The sequence below is a fragment of the Furipterus horrens genome, unplaced genomic scaffold, assembly GCF_987537825.1.
Source record: "Furipterus horrens unplaced genomic scaffold, mFurHor1.1.pri manual_scaffold_6, whole genome shotgun sequence".
Taxonomy (NCBI): domain Eukaryota; kingdom Metazoa; phylum Chordata; class Mammalia; order Chiroptera; family Furipteridae; genus Furipterus; species Furipterus horrens.
In genome coordinates this window covers 172,892,967-172,916,202 of record NW_028327176.1, presented here as the reverse complement: position 1 = coordinate 172,916,202, position 23,236 = coordinate 172,892,967, and the positions used below count along the sequence as shown (strand labels likewise).

The following is a 23,236-nucleotide window of genomic DNA, read 5'->3' as shown; positions in this document are numbered from 1 at the left end:
CAGTGCTTCATAAATTTCACAGCATTTTTTCATTGATAGCAGCTGGTCCTCTGTGCCTCCTAACAACCCTGAAGGTGGTCAGAGTGACTATTAGGGAATCCACTCTGTAGTGCAATCAGCACAGCTTTGGGACACCGGATTCCAAACTGCAACCCAGCAGTGCAGCAGTTTGGTCACTTGGGGGGCAGGAACCAAAGAGGAGATTCCTATTCTGAGCACACCTAGTCACAAGGCCGGCCGGACTTTAGCTTCGGGGTATTGGGACTCAGTCTTCTCAAATATTTCTAACCAGAAGGTTTGAGTTAGTGGGGTGTCCCATGCCTATGATCTCAACAGCATTTAGCTTAACCGTCTTCCAGGCACCAAATTCAGGGTTCTAGGTTAGGGTTCCACACCTCATACGGCTCACATGCTTCGGGGGCAGAAACCCACATTTGGCACGTTTTAGCTGGGGCCTTTCCAGCTGGAGGGAGAGGGAGCCACTTAGTTAAGAGAAGGTCTCTCGAACTACCCCACCCCACCCCCAGACCCCCTAACTCCCAGAGGGGTTCTGATTGGAAGGACCCCTAGTCAGCTCCGGAACCCTTAGCTACTGGAGGATTTCATGTCCTCTTTCAGGAGTGGGACTGCGAGGGACCAGGTGGACCCACTGAGGCCCCCGAGCGCTTCCCGTGGGGCGGGGCGTGCCAGTCTCACGGGCCCCCGCGGGCAGGAGCGCAGGTGAGCAGCCCAGCGGGGCTCGCCGCGGCTGTCCCGGCGCCTCCGCCTCCGCGGCGCCCGCGCTGCGCCCCACCCCTCCTCGTGGTGGGCCCGGGCGACGGGCGAGGACTCGGCCCAGCGGCCGGTGGGCTCTGGAGGGGAGTGGGCGGCCACATGGTAGCCCCCGGACAGGGCTGCCGCGCCTGCCCCGGCAGGGTGCGCTGAGGCGCGGGGCCGCCACCTCCCCGCGGGCGCTGGGCGCGGCGGCTGTGGGAGCCGCAGGTGGCTCCTCGGGCCGGCCCTTTTCTCCTCCCCCTTTCCTTTCTTTCGCCTCCCCTCCCTCTCGCCCGGTGTCGGCGGCACTTCCCCCGCTTCCTCCTCCCTCTCCAATCCGGAGGGAGGGAAGGAGCCGCCGGCTCATTCCTGCCTCCCTGCAAACTTCGGCGGGACTCGCGTCTCCACTCGCCGCCGCGGCCACCGCGCCCCCGCCCGGGAGCTGCTCCTGGAACTTCCTCTCGCCGCGCGGCCCGAGCACCCCGGCGGGTGGAAGGACGCGGCGGGGCGCCGGGCAGCCGCTGCTCGGACCGTCCGGAGCTCTTTCCCGCGGCTCCCCGGGCTGCCGCTGGCTCCTCCGCCTCGCTGCCCGCGCGTCCGTCGGTCCGTCCTTCCTGGCCTCCTCGCCCTTTCCAGCGGGCAGCCGTCACCCGGCTTCCCCTCGGCGCCCCGCCGCTGCCCGGGACCTTTCTTTGTGTTGGATGCGGACTCGCGCCCCGCGCCGACGGAGGGCGGCTTAAGGGCTTTGCTGGCCCCAGGCGGCCCGCCCGGCCATGCCCTTCCACCAGAGGACCGTGGAGCCCGCGCGGCTGCGCCGGCCCGAGGCGGCCGGGGCTGGGGCCGCGGACGCGAGCGCGCCGCTTTTCCGCTCGCTGGAGCAGGTCAGCTCGCACGCCCTGGTCCGCCTGCTGGCGCAGCTCGCCGACCTGTCGCGCTGCGCCGGGGACATCTTCGGCGAGCTCGAGGGCCAGGCGGCCGCCGTGGGCCGCCGCTTCGACGCCCTGCACCGCCGCCTCGACGCCCTGCACGCCGCCGCCGCGCGCCTCGACCACCGCCGAGTGAAAATCCGTGAGTGGCCAGCGGGGCGGGGGAGGGGAACGAGGCGGGGAGGCTGCTCCCTGCCGCCCCCTGCCGGCCCCGGGCCGCGTCTCGGCTGCCCTGAGAAGCCCCGGAGCCCCGCGAGTGTCGGGCTCTCGGGAGGGGACAGCCTGACCGGAGGCAGGGCAGCCGTGCAGGTGGCCGGCGCGTGCGACACTCTCCGACTCTCGGGTTGCGGGAGGTTCTTGGTCGCCCTGATGGAGTGGGAGCGAGGGGAGGACTTGGGCTGGCCCCGGCCCACTGTCCAGCGCTTCTCTCTCAGTGTGTGGGAGACCGAGAGGAGACCCTGGGGCTCTGTGGACAGAAGAGCAGCCAAGGTCCTGGGCAGAGGGTCAGCGGAAGGTAGCCTCTTCTGGAAGCCAGGGTCCAAAGTAGATATTGACGTGTAATGCCCACAGTTCTGGAGACGTTAGGAGGATGTTGGTAACAACCTCTGGGGATCTCATCTAGCGTTGGGGCTGCCTGTCCCCTCTCTGCCCACCAGGTACGAGCGTTCTTACCTACCAACAAAAGTACGCAGACTTTTAGTTTAGGCTTTTCTTTTTTGGTGCTAATTTTTGTCTCTCTCTCCCGTGAACTACCAGCTCTTTTGAACTCAGAGGTTCTTGACCTTGAGCTCAGACTATGAATCCCATTCATCTTTGTCTGACCTCCTCCAACCCTGAAAATCAAGTCAAAGTTCCAGAGCAGTGATCTCTCCAAGCACCTATTTCATTTCAGCATCTTAACTAGTTCCAGTGAATGAAGTAACTGGAATTTCCTGCTGGCCCCAAACAGAGAAACTTTCAGTATGATGTTCATGTGCTTTCTCCCCTTTTTAATACGTGAACTTGATCATAATCCTAAGTGTAAAGAGTAAATTGAAGATGGTTGATGGATTGATTGCAGGGAGGGAGGGGTGTTGGTGTAACACACTCTGAGATTTCAGCAGCTCTAGATGAAATACTGTCTCTTAGCACCACTTCATATGCAATCTCGAATAGCTGGTTTTCCATGTTTTTCCCTGCTAGAAAAACTTATCTCTACTTCAACGACCTTACAGCGGAAGAGTTCAAGTTTACAGTGCTTTAATACCAGTGAGATTACTTGTCAGACTACATCTTTCTTCAGGTTGTGAAGTTATCGTGTGATGGTTTTACATTTTACAGTTCATCTCTTTGATTGTGCTGTCAACACCTGCTTATAAGTTGTGGACAGTTCCCAACCAGGGAGAGTGTCCCCGCTCCCAACTCCACCGGCCCGCCCCCTCATCCCCCCAAAAAAAGTCAGAGAAAGGGAAAGAATTCAAAGTGGTTTTGTAAAGTTGTTGGACATCAACGGAATATATCCGCTTAATGTGAATAATGATTTCATGCATCAGGATATACTGCCCTAGTGAAATGGCACGGTCACCTCGGTAGTCACTAGTTGCTTCTATGCTTTTTCTGTGTAGAGTGTGTGTGGGTGAAGGAGAATTTCACCCTTGAGGAATAATGTGATGAGGCAGATCTACTAGGTAAACTGATCTATTGTGGGAATTAAGAAACAAGAAAAAAAACTCCCTGAAGGTCACGAACTCCTCCTTTTGCCAGTTTTGTTTTACATTTCATATATCGCTTTTCTCTCTGTGTCCGTGTGCACCAACAGACAAAGTCCCCCAAATTCCCTAAATTAGATAAGGTTGTCCTAAGGAACTGCAATAACTTTTGAAAACTTTTCTCAAGTTTAAGAAATTTTTTGAATCTTAAAAGACTTTGATTTTATCCCACAAAACCTGGCTCATCATTTTTTCCTTTTTATGATCGAGGAAGAAGGCTTTTATTGAATGTAATTATGTCTGAGAATAGAAGTGCACGTACAGAGAAAGTTGAACTATAAAGACCTTAGTTTTTGTGGTTTTTCACCTTCACACATTTTTTTATATGCTAAAAAGCAGTGAAACACATATGCGTTCATTTCATTTAGCTTCTGTTAGGACTCCTTTTAAAAGATGCATCAACCCCTGTGCCTGTAAAGCTACATTTTGAAGTCATTTTGGTACCTTTTTAGGCAGGACTTTAGAATGACATAATTCTTCATTAGAATGGACATGTAGAATTTTAGATTTGGAGTTGTCTGTAAAGACCATCAAGTTCATGAACTCTTTAAAAAATTTTTAATTTTCAATTACAGTTAACATTCATTATTACTTTGTATTAGTTTCAGGTGTGTTTTCAGGTGTATATTTCATGCCAGTGCTTTTTTAACAAGAGAGGAACTTGAGTGTGAGAGAGTTGAGGTGATTTGCCCCAGGTTATGTGGTGAAATTGGCTCACCTGCTGCCCCACTGCTTATGTCCCTTCCCTGTAGGATGGTGTGGAAATGGGAAACAAAGTTCAAATACGTTTAGTAAACATTCCCAAGGATAACTGCGACTGTTAACTTCACCCCTTCTTGTCAGATGAACTTTTTAATGAGTCTCCCAAGGAGCAAGTCACAACACTGAGCAGCTTACAGGAGCCGCAGTGCAGCGGAAGACAGTATTCCATTGCTTGATGGGTTTCTACGAGTAATAAAGGGTGTGAGTAGAGCTATTTAAAAAACCTGTGGACTTTATATTTGCAATATAGAAACAGCATGTTAGTCCTGTGGGCCAGCCCTGCTGGTCTCAAGGATTCTAAGTATTTCATCAAGTTTGTCATTCCTCAAAATCTCATGGGTAGAAAGCCTTTCAGAATAATTTGTCATCAGTTGGGGAGAATGCACATTACTGTTTTTTCTCCTACTTATCCTTAAAGCCTCCCTTAATCTTAATACATTCCCTGGACCCCCAGATTGGAGGGAGTGCTTCCATGGCACCCAGCATGCGTGTCACATATGTACCTCTATCACTGCATTTTACCAATGGGGACTAAAATTGTGTCTTCACTTCTAAGGTCAACCATGGCTGCATCTTTGTTTTTCCAAAGCCCCCAACAGTGCCTGGAATGGACTAGTTCAATAGATATTTGAACTGAACTAATATATAGTTTCTTAGTGCTCAGTGTTAGGAAAAGCAACTACAAAAATTTGGGGGAGGCTTTACTATATACTGACTGCTGAAAATCTTAGTGAGCAAGACAATTACTTTAAAAACAAATCAAAAAATAAACTTTCTACCTTTTTAAGGTTTTGTGCTTAACCACCACTCTGCTCCTTTCTATAAAAATCAAACTTCATTTATTTTATTGACACAGTAAGTTCTCATTGGAAGTAGTGACAGTAGCCAGAAATGTGAATAGTTAGTTACATCTTGGCTCTGTAAACAATCAAAACAGACTTTGCTATGTAGAAATCAATGGACACTCAACCTGATAGCACTGTTTGGTTTTCAGCCCTGTGTGATTTGTTTCTTTTTATAATTAATAATAGCACTGTATTTAGTGCTTTTATGATTGAAAAAATATTTTTTATATTCATTATTTGACTCAACAACCTTGTAAGGCAGTAAGACCAGGTTGTATTGTATCCATTTTACAGACAAAGAGATGGAAGTTCTGGAACCAGTAAGAGGCACACATAAGACGGACATTGAGTTTTCTGATTTCTAGGCCAGAACTCTTTCCACTTCACCTTAAAAGTACTTCCTGAGTGAATATAAAATGTAATTGTTGAAACAGAGAAGGAGAAAAGATGGCTCGCTGGCTTTTTTTCTTACTGTGCCAGAAAAGCAAAAGATTTGTTTTCCCTAGATTCTAGAAGTATTCCAAGTTTAGGGAGGTTTTGTTGCGCAACTAAAAGGGGGAACATTCACATGTTAGCGTGTGTTAATGGTGCTCCTATAGAGATGATATGGTTCTCAGCCTGTGCACCTGCACATGATGGCCTTGGAGAATGTGAACACTTTTTAGAGGTGAGATCAGTAGTTTTTAAGACAACGGGTCAGCACACAGGTTGTGTGGCCACTCTTTGCGTAAACAAAGCAGATATTATTGCCTCTGGGTAGTGCTCAGGCTGCATTGTTGTACCTCAGGAGGGACTGTCCCTTGACCCAACCAGAAGGTTGGCTGGTCCTGATGTCAGAATATATCTGCTTCTTTCTCAGAATGAACCTTTTATGCAAGGTGCTTGCCAGTGTTTTAAAGACAAAGAGTGGAGACTTCCTTGCCTTTCTAGAACAGGTTACGCCTCCCTGCTGGTAAATGTTTGTATTTCTGGTGCAGTTGGCACAAGACTTGCTTCCATTGAAACATACCACATAGGAGGGAGGATGTTGGTGTTTGAATATGGTCTCCACCCTCCTCTGATCCCTGGAAGGCCCCTAAATGTATTAGCAGAAACTGACAGCTGAGCACCACACCTCAGGTTAAGGAGGCCCTGTCAGGCAAAGCAGTGTTCCCCATACTTGCTTGACCTTAAGAATCACCTGAAGCTTGTGTGAAAGTTATGGGTTTTCAGATCCTTTCAAAGCCCTGTTGAGCCAGAGAGTCCAGTCTGTTTAGCAAGTATGACCACCATGCCCCCTGTATTCTTTGAGCTCATTGGCTTTAGAATTGGAAGCCTTGAGTCTGGCTTCACCTCTGCCATTTTCTAATGCAGATTTTGAGCAATTTATTCACCACCTCCAGGTCTTAGTTTCCTTATCTGTAAAATAGAGGCTTTGACTAAATTCACCTCTATTGTCCTTTTTAATTTTGGCATTTTATGGTTCTAATGAGGGGTTACTATTTGATAACAGCAGGAGCTCAGGTGACCTTGTATATATGACTTTGATCAATTACCCTCTCTGATTCCTTAATTCAGGATTTAAAAAAATTTTTGTGTCTGCAATAAACTCTTCATGACTCTTTCTGTCTGAACTAAACTCTTTGAACTCACATTTTACTGACATGGAGTGCATGGAGCTTCACGTCTAGAGGGGTTAGTCATTTTCTAAACAGATCAGGCAGGTTACTTGTTTTGAATTTGTGTATATCCCTGCCCACAGTCCATTCATGGCTTCCTCCTCATCTTTAACCAGTGCTAACATCATTATGAAAACAGGATTGTTTAAATTCATTGCCATATGTCAGATGTCCAAAATTGAGAGCTAAACTTTTTAAAATTTTTTTAATTATGAGAATGCATCGTTTAAGCCAAAACATCAGTTTACTCCTTGGCTCTTGGGTATTGAAACTAGTATTACCTAGTATATAATATTACCTGTATTTAGGTTGAAATTATTTATCAAGCAGTAGTCTAGTTTTCCTTTATGTTAGAGGAAAAACCAGTATTAAAATTTTATCTGTGTGTATTGTTTTAGGATTGAGACTAGCAAATGGAAAAAAAATTGATGAAAGAAATATTCGAGATTTTTAATATTTTGGAAGAAAATTCAGAATCAGAAAAATAATGCAGTGTTTTCTTCTGGCTATCATTTTAATATCTTTTTAAACATGAAGTTTTAAAACATAAAGTAAAAATGATTTTCACTGAAGTAGGCACTTAGTAGTTGATTTGATTATTTAATTCTATTTCTCCTCAAATTGGTTCAGGTCCTGGAATGAATTAATTCTGCAGGCTTTGAAGTTCAAAATCAACAGGATGGTGCTGATGGCTATCTTGCTTTCACATGTTACATTTGTTAGCAGCAGTTGAGACAAATGTAACAAAAGAGATGGAGCTTCTGTTTTTGAGTGAAGGCTCTCCTGAGAAAGGGCCCTGCAGGTCCCAGCCTTAGTAACTTTCCTTGTGGGTTAGATGACACATCTGTGAAAGCATTTACTATCACTCAAATAGTGACATTACTGATATCAATATCTGGGCGGTAGCACAATTCTGATTTCTGATATTGGGCTGTCTTTTTGGTGACTTTGTATTGCCTAATAATACAGACAGCTAATGAGCATTTGCTATACGCCAGGTACTTTAATATGTACAATAGCTCTATGAAGTGGATATTGTTACTATTTTCGTTTGACAGGTGATGCAACTAAGAATTTGTTTGCTCACATTCACAGCTTGTAAGGGATACAACTGGGATGTGAACCCAGGCAGGATTATCTCCCGACCACCCTGCCTATCTCTTCAAATCATGACATTTTCTATTCACATGAGGCAAACCAACACCAAGAGGATAGGGCAAAAGCCTGTCAAATATCTGAGGGGGGAAAAAAAACTTAAGTCTTTTGGCCTTTTCCCTTTTTCTTCTCTTTTTATTTCGAAACCTCTCAAACTACTAGCAGATGGCCAAGAAATTTGAGACATACATCTAAAGTACTTAGCATAGTGCCTGGCTCGTAACTATCATACACTTAACATTTACTGTTGTTTAGATGACAGAGAAGGCTGAGTTAACATCTGTGTGTACATTGATGTCCATATATTGCCACAGATGGCCCAGTCCATGTAGCGCTGCTCAGCTGAAGCTTGGCAGATGAGGAGAGCTTGTATCAGACAGACCTAGACGTAAAAATACTTGTGACTTGAAAGAACCGGACAGTTCTGCCCAGGGGCCCTAAAGTATATCCATAGAATAGATGTAGTTCCTGACAGGAATGTGTGAAGGGTGATTCTTTCTGTCTCACAGGGGTTTGGCCTGTGGGGGTGGGGGAAGCTGGCCCTTCTCTTGGGGTCTTTCTGTAGATGTCCTCTTTCTCAAAGCTCTTTTGGCCTCCGTTTCCTCCTATTGTAGGAACTGCAGACCCGGGTCAGCTCCCACTTGGCTTCCTATGCTTCCCTTTTGCCTCAGTCACCCAGGGGAGCTCTCAGAGCCTGAACCCAACTCCTGTCTGATTTCCTGTCCACTCTCAGAACTGCAGTGGCTGAGCTTGGACCTCAGCTTTCCTGGGGCATCTTGGAACTCAATGATTGTTCACACTATTCCTCCATCCCGTGTTTCCCACAGTTTCTGAGTCATCAGATGCACTGGGGGCTTGTTTAGAAACAGATTCCGAGAGATTCTGGAGATCCTGAGTCAGCAAGTCTGTCTGAGGCCAGGTGCAGGCGTGGCTAACAGATACCCTCCGTGATTCTGATTAACCGGGTTTTGGAAGCACCAGCCTGTGTTGTGTGTTAGGAATCTTGTCTATTGAGGGTGGCAGGATAGTCATCCACGAAGTATTTCTTGGGTTATTCTACTAGTGCTGAGGGTGAGGATTATAAGATGAATAAAACAGGGTCCTTCCTTCAGGTCCTTTACAGTTTTGTGTGGACGATTAAATATGTAAATGACTAATAGAATTAAGCATCATTTCTAATATTTTTAGGAGAAAAATCTTCTGAAATCCAAATTGCCAATTTAAATTGGATTTTTAGAAGCTATCTAACTTTGAGACCTGCCTGTAAATTTGTGGGACAGTGGCAGTTCCACACATATAAAACACTAATTTTAAATGTCTATAGCATATTTCATCTAAAAATTACATTCTAAAACTCAAATATAATCATTTCTGGAATAAGATTTTCTTTTTTCCTGTGGGATGGTGGAAACTTCCTTGTTAGTATGGCTTTATTTTCACTTATTGTTCTGATTTGTTTCATAAGAAATTTCCCTCATGTAGAAAAGCAGTGTCTTGCTTTGGGAGGACAGACAGCTATTTCAGGTTATCCCTGTAGGGAAATCCTCTATTATGCTTTCTCCACACCCCCTCCGCCCCCAATTAAAAGTTGGTAAAGATGTTATTTGTAATATAGAGAGGACTGTGTAATAATTGGCTGATTTAAATTTCAGTAACACGTGGTAAAACATAATGGGGACTTTATCTGACAATGTTAGATATCTGATGTGTAGCGAAGGAAATTGAGTTAAGCAGAGGCTTTGCTATCTGTGCATAATCAAATTATGCCTGATTATGTTGGCATCTGAGAACTACTGCTGACGTCACCGCAGTTTCCCAGCCAATGGTCTGGCTGCCCTGACTGCATCTAGGCCAGGACGCCGCCCTCTGTCTCTCAGGATGTAAGTTGTATGCATTAGCGCATTAGCGGGCTGGTGGCCTCTCAGCTCCAGGCAGCCCCACTGCACAGCCTGGGTTCTTTGCCTCCTATTATGACGCAGCCCAAACAATCTTAGCATGCACTCTCCATTACTTCATTGGATAGGCAGTACATTTATATTGTTGAAAAAAATAAAAAGCTGTGCAGAGAAGTCTCCTTTCTGCTTCTGTCCCCTATATGCTTTGTCCTCCGCTTCCCCCAGAACAGAAACTTTATCAATTTCTCCTTTTTCTTCCAGAATTTCTTAATGCAGACATAAAAATATTAACGTATGTTATTTATCCTCCATTTGTTGTACACTCAATTTCTGGATTAGTCTTTGTTCTTCTTTATTTGTATATATTATCCAAAGTGATTGTATTTTAGTATATTATTTTTCTGTGTCTTTTAGCCAGTTTGTATTTGCGAAATCCCAGTTAACTTCTTTCTTTTTTGCCAGATAATTCAATGGATTCAGAAAAAAATGAGATTGAGACTGAAGTGAATTGTTAATTAACGTACTTTCTTAAATTTTCTATTGCTAATGCTTTGATTTAGCTATATTTAATTTATTTTAGATTTTATTTACTTATTTTTTAGAGAGAGGGGAAGGGAGGATAGAAGAGAGGGAGAGAAACATCCATGTGTGATAGAAACATTGATTAGTTGTCTCTCATATGCACCCTGACTGGGGACCGAGCTCACAACCCAGGCATGTGCCCTGACCGGGAATCGAATCAGCAACCTTTCCGTTTCTGGGATGACACCCAACCAACTGAGCCACACCTGTCAGGGTGATTTAGCTATACAGTAGTCCCTTGCTATATCGTGGTTCACTTATCGTGGCCTCACTGTATCACGGGATTTAAAAAAATATTATATTATTTATCGTGGGATTTTGCGGTACTGTATACATATGTTGTTAAAGTTATGTAGGTTTAAGAGTGTAGAATAAATGTAAGGGTCCTGCTTCGTGGGGTGGTCTGGAACGTAACACAAGGTATTTTAAATCTGAGCTTCCCAAGGTATGATTAAGCTTTTTTTGTATTAAGAAATGTAAAGTGGAGGAGGGACTTCTGTTAAATATCTGCAGTGTAAGTTTTTTATATAAAAGTTGGCATTTTCTGCATTTTTTATCTGGATGTCCCGCATGCTGAATGTGAATTACTTCCTGACTTGGGTGGGGGGTATTAGTGATTTAGGGCTGCTTTTGAATTTTAGTGTGGACTGTTTCACTCTGAGATAGTGACTTCATTAGCTACATACATGGGTTTGATCATGAGGTCAGCTTGGTATTTTAATTTCACTGGGTTGGTTATCATCACCTTGACTGCAATGCCAGGCATGCTATGCTAGTGCAGTTCCACTGACAGATATTTGAATGAAGCAGCTGTAGTCATTTGAGTTATTTTTTTCCCCTGGTTGTTATCTTCCTTAAGACTAAAGGTTGGTACTCAATTAGTGTAGAAATGCCTAATTGAAGCATTATTCATGAGTGTAAACTCACAAATGTATTCATTGAATTACACACCCTACAGTGTAAGTTTTGTGTAAATGAAAGTACATTGAAAAGCTTTGAGCCTTGTCCTGGTAGGTTGGCTTAGTTGGTTGGAGCATCGTTCCTGAACATCAAAAGGTAGCCGGTTCAATCCCTGGTCAGGGCACATATCTAGGGTTGTGGGTTCAATAGCTAGTTTGGGCATATATAGAAGGCGACTGATCGTTGTTTCTCACATAGATGTTTCTCTCTCTCTCTCTTCCCCTTCCTCTCTTTGTAAAATCAGTGAAGGGATATATCCTTGGTTGAGGATGAAAAAAAAAAGATTAAAAGGTTTCAACCTTACAAAGTATGTTATAAAATCGTTCTGATTATAAAATTAATGTAGATTCATAATTTTTGAACTTGTGAAGAAAACAAACTATCATGACCTAGAGAGTGTCCACCCCCCCCCTTTTTTTAGTTAATTTATTGATAGGTATGGCTGTATGTATGCATTGTAAAGGATAGTAATAGTGTTTTGAACAGAATGGGGTATATCCTTCCCTGTATGTAGTTTTGGGTCATGACTTTTTTAAAACTTAGTTTATATTGTGAGATTCCCCTGCAGGTCATGATATTCACAGGCATTGGATGTATTTGTCTGACATGCTTCTATTTTGCTTTGGCTCCCAAGCAAAGTTCTTTCAATGTTCTCAGGAGCCTGTTCACAAGAGTTATCATGTGGACAGAAGTTTGTTATTCTTCTGGCACTTCCTAGGGTTTATTCTCTGTGCTCACGTATTTGTGAATCTATCAGTTGCACTCATAAGGTATTCTAGGAGATGTGGGAATTCTATCAATTAGTCTAGTAGATTTTTAACTTTTTGATATTATTCCCATCTCCTGAAAAATAAGTTATATTTTATATCTAAGATTGTTTACCCACAATGGCAGTTCTCTGTATCTTTATGGCAAACATCATTGAGTCCAAAGATAGTTTTCTCCTTCCTTCCTTATGTGCCTGTTGTACTAATAAATTATGTTGCTTTTTTTCTCTGAATTTACATTTTTCTTTTTCGCTTAAAAAACAAATAAACCTTTTCCTTCCCCCATCACCAAAATGGCCATCAGACATCTGTCTCAAGGTTTTCCACCTTGGCAGGTGCCTGCTCTTGGCAACATATGAGCTCTTGTTTAGATTGAGTTCAACAAGATTTTAAAAACAAAGGCCTGTCGACTGTCTCTTGCTGTAACTGTGGTTCTTGTGTTGTGAAAGAATGAGGATGAAGTTTGTTCCTTTTATTCTAAGTGTTGGCTGGTTTAATTGAAAAATACATAGTCTATAGAAAAATTGGAGGACTGGGCAAATTTGTCTATGGTAATAGTAAAGGAGATGAAGGTATGAAATGGGGTGGGAGAAATGCCTTTGAGTACCATTAGTACTCTTTACATAATTAAGTATATTGTTTGCAGATTGCAAGGTCTGCTCAATAATAATCTTAATAATAATTTACATTAACATTTATGGGATATTTATAGCTAACATTTATGGGGTAGTTACTATGTGCCAGTTTCATTTAATCCTCATAAAAACTGTATGAGAGACATATCACCACCCCCCTTTTACTGGTTTTACCAAGTGGCACAGAGAGGTAAAGTAATTTGCCCAAGGTCACACAACTTGTAAGCGAAAGACCAAAATATGATATAGGTGAGTTCTGTGTTTAAGCACTTTACTTGTAATTGTAATTAATTTTTGTGAACTTTTAAGTTCATTTTAAGATTGACAATTTTATGAGTTTGGCTACGGCTTGATAGGCATTTCCCATAATATTCTGGTTATTTTAAATCATGTGTCCCTAACCCAATGGCATGACCTGTGGCCATGAATTAGCAGCCCTTGTGACCATGCTATTGTGAATCTGGAGAGAATTAATAATGTTGGTCTGGTTCTTTGAGCTGCACTGATGAAAGGTACTCGAGTCATTGAGGACAAAGTCTTTTTGTTAATGCTTCCCATCATTCTGGCCTCTTTTCCTTTGCCAAACATTCAGATCAGCGTCAGAAGGTAGGTGATAGAGGAACAAATTGAATTTCTGGCTTATTTTTATTTGATATGTTAGGGTCTTTTTTTTTTTTTTCCCTTTTTTCCTTTTCCTCTCTTTCTCCAAACTTGTGGTATTTAAATACTATGGCAGTGTAAAATGCTATCTCAAGCCTATTCCTCCAGGACGTTGCTTAGTTTATTATCACTACTTTAAAAAGGGATGGAGGATAAGAAGCAGTGAGGAGACTAGCTGGCTGGTAGTCCCCTTTCTAGTACATCTTTACCTTTACTGATGGGCAATACCTTTAACTACTGTGCTGGCTGGGAGCACCAGCCAAGACAGTTGTGACCCATAACCATTAGCTTAAACCAGCAGCTCTCAAAGTGGGATACCTGGGCCAGCAGCATCAGCATCTCCTGGGAGCTTGTTTAGCATAATACAAAAATCTTGGCCCCACCTCAGCCTTACTAAATCAGAATCAGGGGAAGTGGACCCAGCAGTCTGCATGCTAACAGCCCTCCAGGTGATTCTGATGCTGAAGTTTGGGAACCACTGTCTGCAGTATCAGCTGGCCTGGGGCCAGAGGAGTGTATCTGCTTAGAGACCTGTGTTGTGCTTGTCAGTGGCTGGGGCTGCCAAAAAGAAATTCCCAGAGGGTTCTTTAAAAAGCTTCTGCCTTTGGTCCAGGACAATACAGGTTTATGAACTAATGCTTCATTACCATATGACAATGAGAGTCTGGCTGTAAGAGTCCCTGAGTGCCTGCCAATTTGTGCTTCAGAGATACACTTGCTTGTGGGCCCCTGGATTGTTCATCAACCTCAGGGCTAAGAGCAGCCTCTCTGATTTCCCTTTTCCCAGGAACTTTAAACAGCATCCAGAGAGCAGGGAGGTAACTCACCACAATCATAGGGTAGGGACATACATTCTAAACAAAATATGAGGAGAGAGGGTTATTTTTTCTAAACACTGATTACATAAAACCACTATTTCAATATTTTAGTTAGTGCCTTCTAAAAAACGTAACTAGGAAAGCTTGAGGCAGACATGGGAAATTTTACTTGCGGAAGGGACATAAACGTTTGAATAAACATGAGAAAAATGTACAAGTGTGAACGTACTAATGGTGTTCTGTTGTTGGTATCAGAATCCTATTTTGTTTTACCCACTATAATCCAGCTTTTCAATAGATTACTTTCTTATTTATGCATTCTTTCTATAAAGTAGCTGTTAGTACAGTATAATTCACTATAATTTGGAGAAGTCAGAGATAATTGAAGTTGGTGATAAAAGGCAGCAAAGCATAGTAGTTAAAAGGCAAGATTTATTAGCTGTGTGACCTTGAATAAATTACTTAGCTTCTCTGTCCTTTTCTCCTCTGTGAAGTGGGCACTGTACTTACGGTTGTTGTGCAGATAAAATGAGATATATAGAACAGTGGCTGGCCCATAATGAACAATAAATATTAGCTGATAGATACTTTGGAATGGCCTGTCCTATTTTTTAAAAATGATTTATATTTTTTTCCTGAGTACATTTTAAAATCAAAATGTAAATGAAGAACTTGGAATAAAGGATTGGACTTAATAATTCGATTGGACTCTAATAGTGTAAAATTTCCTAATTAGTATACTTATGTTCTGGTTAATTGAGTTTCTAGATAGCTGATGTTAGATTTGATAATTGGGTTTATTATGGGACTTCAGATCATTGCTTTGAACATCATGCTAATTCAGTTTTGAAGGTCTGTAATATTGGTTTAACTTTATTCAGCATGTTCTCTGAAAACACTGTTTTGATTACATCTCTGAGTTTGTTTTGATGCCATTTTTCTCTTTTCAAATTGAGATCAGATAAAATCAATTTAGGGGTTTTGGCTTTTTGAGTTCCAATGAGTTGATTTTATCACACATGTAATCTCTAATTTAGAAACCTGTCAAGTTATAACAATTTGTAAGCTGATCTGAATTTGTCATACATTTTCTCTTATAAACCATGTTTCTAAAGCATGTCCAGGTGCAGAGCAACCCCTAAAAGTCTGTCCAACCTGAAATAGAGAGCCTCAGGCCTACAGAGCCACATGGCCTAATCATCATGTAAGAGTTTCCTGTAGGAAAATGGCATGACAGGTCAGATACAAGATTACATTTTTCTGTCCTCCCAACCTCTTTCCTAAGCTGTGTGATCTGGCTTCATAGTAGCTGGTTGTGTGAGTAGAAAGGTTTGGACTTACAGTCAAGATGAAGGTGTAGGCAGACATGCTTTGCCTCCTCATGCAACCAACCATGGAAAGGATTACAACTAGATCTCAAAACAATAACACCCAGACCGTCAGAAAAGCGAGCTATATGGAAATCTGACAACCAAGGATTTAAAGAAGCCACATTCATCCAGATGGGCAGGAGGGGCAGAAGTCATGGAGATGGGCAGAGAGCTGCAGAGATGAGGTGTAGTGTGGAGAGCCGGCGGTGGTGGCGATGGAACAGAGGGTCGTATGGTAGATAAAAATCGGGAGGGATGGGATACCTTGGGAGCAGGCGATCCCAGCCCCAGGCCAGACTACACATCCCAGGGTTCCAGTGCCGGGAAGATAAATCCGCATAAATTCTGACTGTAAAAACCAGAGGAGGTTGGAGCAACAGAAGAAACTGCCAGATTTTCAAGAGACTTCATTTAAAGGGCCCACATGGACTTAGAACATATGAAAACCCACCCATTCTGGGATTCGTCATGAGGGAAACAACTGGAAGGGTGCCAGCTGCATATGGGAAGTGGGTGAAATGACTGGAAATGGGTCAAGGGCCCGGCAAACCTCCAGAAACCAGGCAACAGCATTGTCCCCTCTCTGAGGCCTCCCTCCACAAAGAGTTACAAAGCAGTGAAGTGGGTTGCCCCACCCTGGTGATTATCTGAGTCTCTGCCCCACACAATTTACAGGTGCCTTTTCTACAATAGGCCATGCTACTAAGACAGGGAGTCAAAGCAGCTCTACCTAATACACAGAAATAAACACAGAAAGGCTCCAAATTGAGGAGACAAATATGTTCAAATGAAAGAACAGAACAAAATCCCAGAAAAAGAACTAAATGAAATTAGATAACCAACCTATCAGATGCGGAGTTCAAAACACTGGTGATAAGGATGCTCAAAGAACTCACTGAGTATGGCAGCAACATAAAGGAAGAAATGAAGGTTACACTATGAGAAATAAAAAATCTACTGGGAACTGTCAGTGGAGGGGAGGAAGCCAGAATTGAAATCAATTATTTGGAACAAAAGGAAAAAATAAACATTCAACCACAATAGAAAGAAGAAACAAGAATGTAAAAAAATAAGCAGAGGCTTAGAAATCTCTGGGACAACTTTAAATGTATCAACATCCTAATCATAGGGGTGCCAGAAGGAGAAGAGCAAGAGCAAGAAATTGAAAACTTATTTGAAAAAATAATGAAAGAAAACTTCTCTAATTTGGTAAAGGAAATAGACATATAAGTCCAGGAAGCACAGAGAATCCCAAACAAGCTTGACCCAAAGAGGACCACATCAAGACACATCATAATTAAAACGACAGAGGTTAAAGATAAAGAGAGAACCTTAAAAGCAGCAAGAGGAAAGCAGAGAGTTACCTACAAAGGAGTTCACATAAAACCGTCAGCTGATTTCTCAAAAGAAACTCTGCAGGCAAGAAGGGACTGGCAAGAAGCATTCAAAGTGAAGAAAAGCAGGGACCTACAACCAAGATTACTCTATCCAGCAAAGCTATCATTTAGAATGGAAAGGTAAATGAAGTGCTTCTCAGACAAGGTAAAGCTAAAGGAATTCATCATTACCAAGCCATTATTACATGAAATGTTAAAGGGACTTATTTAAGAAAAAGACCATCAAAACTATGAACAGTGAAACGAAAACAAACTCACAATTATCAGCAACTGAATCTAAAAAACAAAACCAAAAACAAACTAAGCAAACAACCAGAACAGAAACATGATCATAGGTATGGAGATCATTTGTAGGGTTGTCAGCTGGGAAAGGCAAGGGGGAAAATGGAGGAAAAGGTGCTAGAGAGGGGAACATTAAGAATAGTAAAGGAAATGGAGAAGCCAAAGAACTTATATGCACGATCCGTGGACATGTATTAAGAGGGGGGCATTGCTGGAGGGAATGGGGGTACTGGGCAGAGGGGTCAAAGAGGAAAATATTGGGACAACTGTAATAGCATAATCAATAAAACATAGTTTTTTAAAAAGGAAGCTTTGGAAGCAGGGTCTAGGAGAGTCTCCAGGGGAATGAGGTGAAGCTCTCCAGGCCCTGTGCTCAGCAGAAACCTGGCTGTGTGCATTCATTACAGCTGAGAGCTGGAGGGAAGGTGAGCCACCCTGCAGGTAGCCTGCAGGTTCATGTTGGGCAATTCGCACCTATAAGCAGGGCATTTATATGTGCTGTGAGCAGTGGGCTGCTTGTAGTAGTACCTCTTTTAATTTTTTTTCTAGGAGAGTTTAAATGGATGAAGGTCAACAGTTTTATTAGTTATAAAAGGCCACTTATTATTTTTTTGCTTTTACCTCTGCTTTATATGGGTGTGCATTTATGTTTGATTTTTGTTCAAAGATTGTGGTTTTTAAAAAAATACTATGCAAAACATTAAAGATCCCTTCCACTTCCCCTGTGTATTCTCTGTAAAAAGGATCTGAATTGTTTATAGAATCCAACAAGCTTTTTGGTCAAGTACATGTTTTTAAATTTTGTTGAACATGCAAAGAAAAGACAGACTTGAGCTTGTTAAGAGTTATTCCTGTCAAGTCCCATGTTGCTTCGCATGTCAAACATGACTTGAAAATGTTTTCCCCAAGTGGCCATGTCTTAACAATTTATGTTCTTGAGGGAATTCCTTGGAAGGAATTAAATTCTGGGAGGTCACATTTTTCTTTCAAGTTTGATTTCCAAAGTGAAAATGAACTTCTGTTTTTTAACTTGAACTTTGAAAAAAATTCAATGAAGAGCTTTTAGAACTGTGCAATGATTGTGTTATGTGGAACTGGGCTTCCCCATCTCTGCAGCTAGAAATGAATCTTGACAGCTTCCTTTATAGCTGTAAAAATGGAGAGAAAAAGAGAAGAAGAGGTAAAAAATGCTGAGTCTGGGAAACTGTTCTAGTCACTTAAATGTTAGCGATGTAAATATCTTTTTATATTAATGGGACAGGATCAAATAACAATGGTGTTTTGTTTTTTTTTTCCATTAAATATTTTCCGCCCTGGGAAGTCACTTTGCAAATTCCTCAGACTTTCTCACTGAAAACATATGAATGCCCAAAATTTAGTATTTAGCGTAATTAGGAAATACATAGTTGTTATAGTGAGATTCCAATCAAAGTGGTATATTTGGTTATTCTTTTTTTTCTTAACTATTGGGCTTAATGGAGAAGAGGTAATAGGAATACTCTAGAAATATTTATACTATACTAAGTCTTCAAAAGGAATATATTTCATGTTTTGCGTTATAATGTAGACCTTTAAGTTGAGCCATGGTATCTGTTTCAGAAAAAATTGGAAAATGTGTTCTGAATTACCTGTTATGTCCTTTTTGTTCAGATGTATGTTATACCCCATTTCATATTAGAGACAGACCCCATTACCTCTCAGGTGTCACTGTGTTGTTTTTTTAAAATACTCTGTGGTTTTTATTTTTCTTGGTTAGAGATAATACTTTAATTTTTAAATGTTATTGTTGAGTGATGGGTGGTCAAAGGAAACACTATAAGGGGAAAGGAAAATCAAGCAGGAGGCAGTGATAAAATTATTTATTGACTAATAGTCATTACGGTACCTCGAAAGGTAATGTATTGTCTTTAGCATTCCAAGATGTGACTGTTAGGGGACTGTCAAACTACCTGCTTTGACTTTTCTTTAATGTCTAGAGGGTTTATGGTTGATTCATTTCCCCTGTGTGCATTTTCCTGGCTGAGGAGCTGGCTTCAAGGCCTTGGGAATGAGCAGTGGGGAGTGGCTCATGTGGAAAACGCATGGACATGGGTAGTCATTTAAACATTTTAGCTGATTTTTTAAGAAATTTACTTCCATATCTCTAAACATCATGCTGGTTTTGTTATTCATGGTTTTTCTTTTTAAAGTTTTAAGGTGTTCTCTCTTATCTAAATTCTCAAGGTGAGGATTTAGCTCTTTTTCCTTCTCTCCATCCAGCCTCTACCACACACACCTGTTCCCACCCCACAGCCGCCCTAGCACTTAGGTCGCAGTTGCATTTGGTTCAGCGTCAGTGTTTCCGTTGTGACAGGGTGCCCAGTGCAGAGCTGGGCCCTGTCACCAGTCATGACTCCTTTCCCGTTACCATACACCTTTTGTTTTCCTTGACACTGTCGAGGGTCCTTTTTGGCATGCACATTTTTATGTGTTATTCTCTCATCTTCAAACTCTACCCTATTAGTACCTTCTTTTTATCTTAAGAATTCTATCAATTGCATCTTATTAGAACAGGTTTCTCCCAGAGCTTCCTGCTCTAATCTAATCTAGATTGTTTTTTTTTTTTCCTATGGCTAGTGTCATCCTAGAGATTTTCTCTCTTCTGGTGTTTTTCTCCTCTTAACATCTTCTTCTTGATTGACTTCATTTTGGTGGAGCTCTGCCTCTGGACTGATTTTAGAGTCAGCTGTTGAATCCCAGTGTTCTGAAATTTCGAATTTTAAATGATGTCATTTGGTGCACTTGTGTTTTTTAATTAATATTGTTGGGTACTTGATGAGCTTTTTTGGATGTAGAAACTTCTGTTTACATGCGCAATCCATGGACATGAACTAGAGGCAGGGGATTGCTGGAGGGAATTGGGGTACTAGGCGGAGTGGGGCAAATGGGAAAAAATTGGGACAACTATAATAGCATAATCAATTAAAAATATATATATATAGTCAGCTTTGATTTTTCCATTTCCCTTGCTTCCCCCATTATATTTCCAACCAGTGAACAATTTCTTCTTGAACAAAGTGTCTCTTATTCTTTAGCCACAGGGCCACTGAAAAACGTTTTTGAATTAATTCTTAATTTCCTCTCCTTAGTTTTTTCTTTTTTATGATTTCAGATTTTATATCTTCTGGACTGATCCTTAAACTCAATCTTGCCTCTGTGCTTTTCCATGTCATTGTCGCATATTATTTTCTGAGATATTTCTTATATTTTTTCTTCCCATCTTTCTCTTGAGCTTTTCATTTCTGCCATCAGGTTTAGAGTTTCCAAGAGTTCTTTTGTTGTTATTCAGAGTCTTTTTATATAACGGCCTGCTCTTACTTCATTGTTGTCCTGTTTCCTCTTATTTCTTTGAGATATATTAGTTTTCTAAGTTGTCTTCACCTTGAATAGTGTTCCTTCCAAGTCATTTTTTCTGTTTTGGTGATGTTTTTTTTTCCTGAGGTGTCTGGTAGTCTTTGGTTGTCTACTGTTTTCCAAGTGGAGGAACAAAAAGGCTGAATGGGAAGATCTAAATGGACTGAGCTTTTCAACTTGGTGGGCAGATTTTTTTTGGGGGGGTGGGGGGATCCTGCAGCCAGTAACTTGAGGTCATCTGAGGCTGGCCAGATGTTCCAGAGAAAACTCTTTTAATCTCTTTAACTGGAGGGTAAATCCTCCCTGTCAGCTCTCTCCAGGGACTGTGTGGAAAGAAGGCTGGGATCTGAGCACTTAGAACGAATCTGTTTACTTAATCCCTCTGCTTTGGGTAGGTGCTCAGCTGTGCCCTGTATTTTCAAGCCAGAAACCCTGTTTGGACCTCTTCTGAGAATTAACCTCCAGTCTTCTGCTGGGCAGATGAGGGTTGGTCACATTGCTTAGGAGAGTGGGGTCGGGGATGCTAGGGTTCAGATTGCTTAGGCAATTTTCAGCCAATCCTTATTTTAGCTTTTGCCTCCTCCCAAGAAGATCAGTTCAGCGCTACTCCAGAAGGGCTTCTTAGCACCAGTGCCCGCTCTTGGAGAATCTGCAGTGTAAATTTTGTAGGTTCTTAGCTCTCCACCCATCTGGATTAAAATCGGTTTCTCAAGTCTTCAGTCAGATACTGCTAATTATTTTCCTATTCCAGCTTCTAAATTTTTTCTTGTTTCCTCCTCTCCCATTCTTTCCATCTCCTTAAAAACAATTCCTTTGTTTCAGGGAGACTTGAAGGGTTCTAGATTTGATGCTTGTGTTCAACTCGTCCCCTTTGCCTGGAGCCCCAGGACGCTTACGTATGTATTTTCCTGTCTTCTCCAACAGAACACCTTTCCTCCTGCTTCCGCTGCCTTCCCTGTTCTGTTGGGGAGGGAGCCATTCTTCCAGCCATCAGACCGGAATGTAGGGTTAGCTTTGACTTTTCCATTTCCCTTGCTTCCCCCATTATATTTCTAACCAGCGAACAATTTCTTCCCTAACAAAGTGTCTCTTATTCTGTAGTCACATGGCCACTATGTTCTTGGAAGGATCATACAAGTAGCAGAGTGGACAGTGGCTGGATTTACAGCCTGTCCCAGTGAGCCTCAGTCCATTCCTAAATGAGATACCTTATTTGGAGCATCCTGTCTGGTGCCAAGAGGAGAGACAAAAACTGGGTATTCAGGTTTTCTCAGTGTTTTCTCTCAGGGTCAAGGGGTGTCTTCTGGGTGAAGTGGATACTCCACTGAGGGCTGATCGAAGGGAGGGCAAAACCCTGTTTGTTTATTTATTTAGTTCCTGCAGTTTTGCCATGTTGCCACCAAGACTAGCGTACCAGCCACATTTCTGACACCAAATGTGGGAGTTTCCCCTCTGACATTAAGCAATTCAGACACTTAACTCCCTGGAACTCCTGAAGACCCCACAGGTTAAGGGCTTAGTCTCATAAGACTGCCCCTTTACTTCAGATACTAGTTACAAGTTCCAGGTAATCACCTGTATTTCTGACTAACCTGCTATAAAGTGGGGGTTCTTACAACTCCCTCCTCAGGTTCAATAATTTGCTCTAAGCTCACAGAATTCAGGGGAATGCTTACTTGACATACATTGGTCTATTATAAAGGATGTAATAGAGGATACAGGTGAATAACCAGGTGAAGAGGTACATGTGGCCAGGTCCCGAATAGTCCTGAGCACAGGAGCTTCCGGCCTCTGTGGGGCTGGGTGTGCAAAACTCCCCTGGATGCACTCATCGGAACCTCATCATTTACTGTTTTTAATGGAGGTTTCATACATTGGCACAGTTGATTCAATTATTGGCAGTTGTTGATTGAACTCAATTTCTAGTCCCTCCGTCTTTCTCAGGGGTTGAGGTGCGGTGGGGCTGAAAAGTTCCAGACCTCGAATCACATGGTTGGTTCCTCTGGTAACCAGCCATCTCCTAGCGGTGCCTCATTGTTGTAAATGCAGATATGGTTGAAAGGGGTGTGCTATGAATAACAAAGGATACTCCTCCTACCTTCATGACTGAGGAAGCTCCAAGGGTCCTGGAAGCTCTGCGCCAGGAACCCAAACCCAATATGTGTGTCCTGTTTTCTTCCTCTGGGACATGGGAAGATGGTGATATCCAGATTCCAGAGTTGGGTGATGACCAAATGAGATAAATCTTGAATGAAGCAATTTTCTAAGCTGAAAGACTTACGAAGATCTAACTTTTAAAAAATTTATATTAGTAAGTGTCAAAGTTTATCTTCTGCTTTTCTCTGTCATTAACCTGCCCCCCCCCCCGCACTGCCCCCCAGCTAGGCTAGTTTGTAACAGTTCTCTGAATATAACTTGCTCATTTTTGTGCCCCCCACGCCCCCAGTTTTTCTCTATGGCGTATTTAGAATTGATTAACAACTGGATTAGTAATGGAGTATTTAAGACTGACATCTGCTCTGATTTGTCAGGGTCCCAAGCATGGTGTGCGTGCTGAATGTATTGTTGAAGGTTTCAGTGACCCTCCTAGTTACATTCTCTCCTAGAAAGGTCTGCCGTTCTACTCTATG

At 42.4% G+C, this 23,236-nt stretch overlaps 1 protein-coding gene across 1 annotated transcript in view; it reads left to right on the top strand.

The window, feature by feature from the left end:
• Nucleotides 1–1,467: 1,467 nt before the first annotated feature.
• NHSL1 (NHS like 1) overlaps nt 1,468–23,236 on the top strand; it is a 216,397-nt gene continuing 194,628 nt past the window's right edge. Inside the window, exon 1 of the mRNA XM_090279908.1 lies at nt 1,468–1,821. Within this exon, the coding sequence (XP_090136034.1) occupies nt 1,527–1,821 (295 nt within the window). The 5' untranslated portion in view covers nt 1,468–1,526. The remainder of the gene's footprint in view (nt 1,822–23,236) is intronic.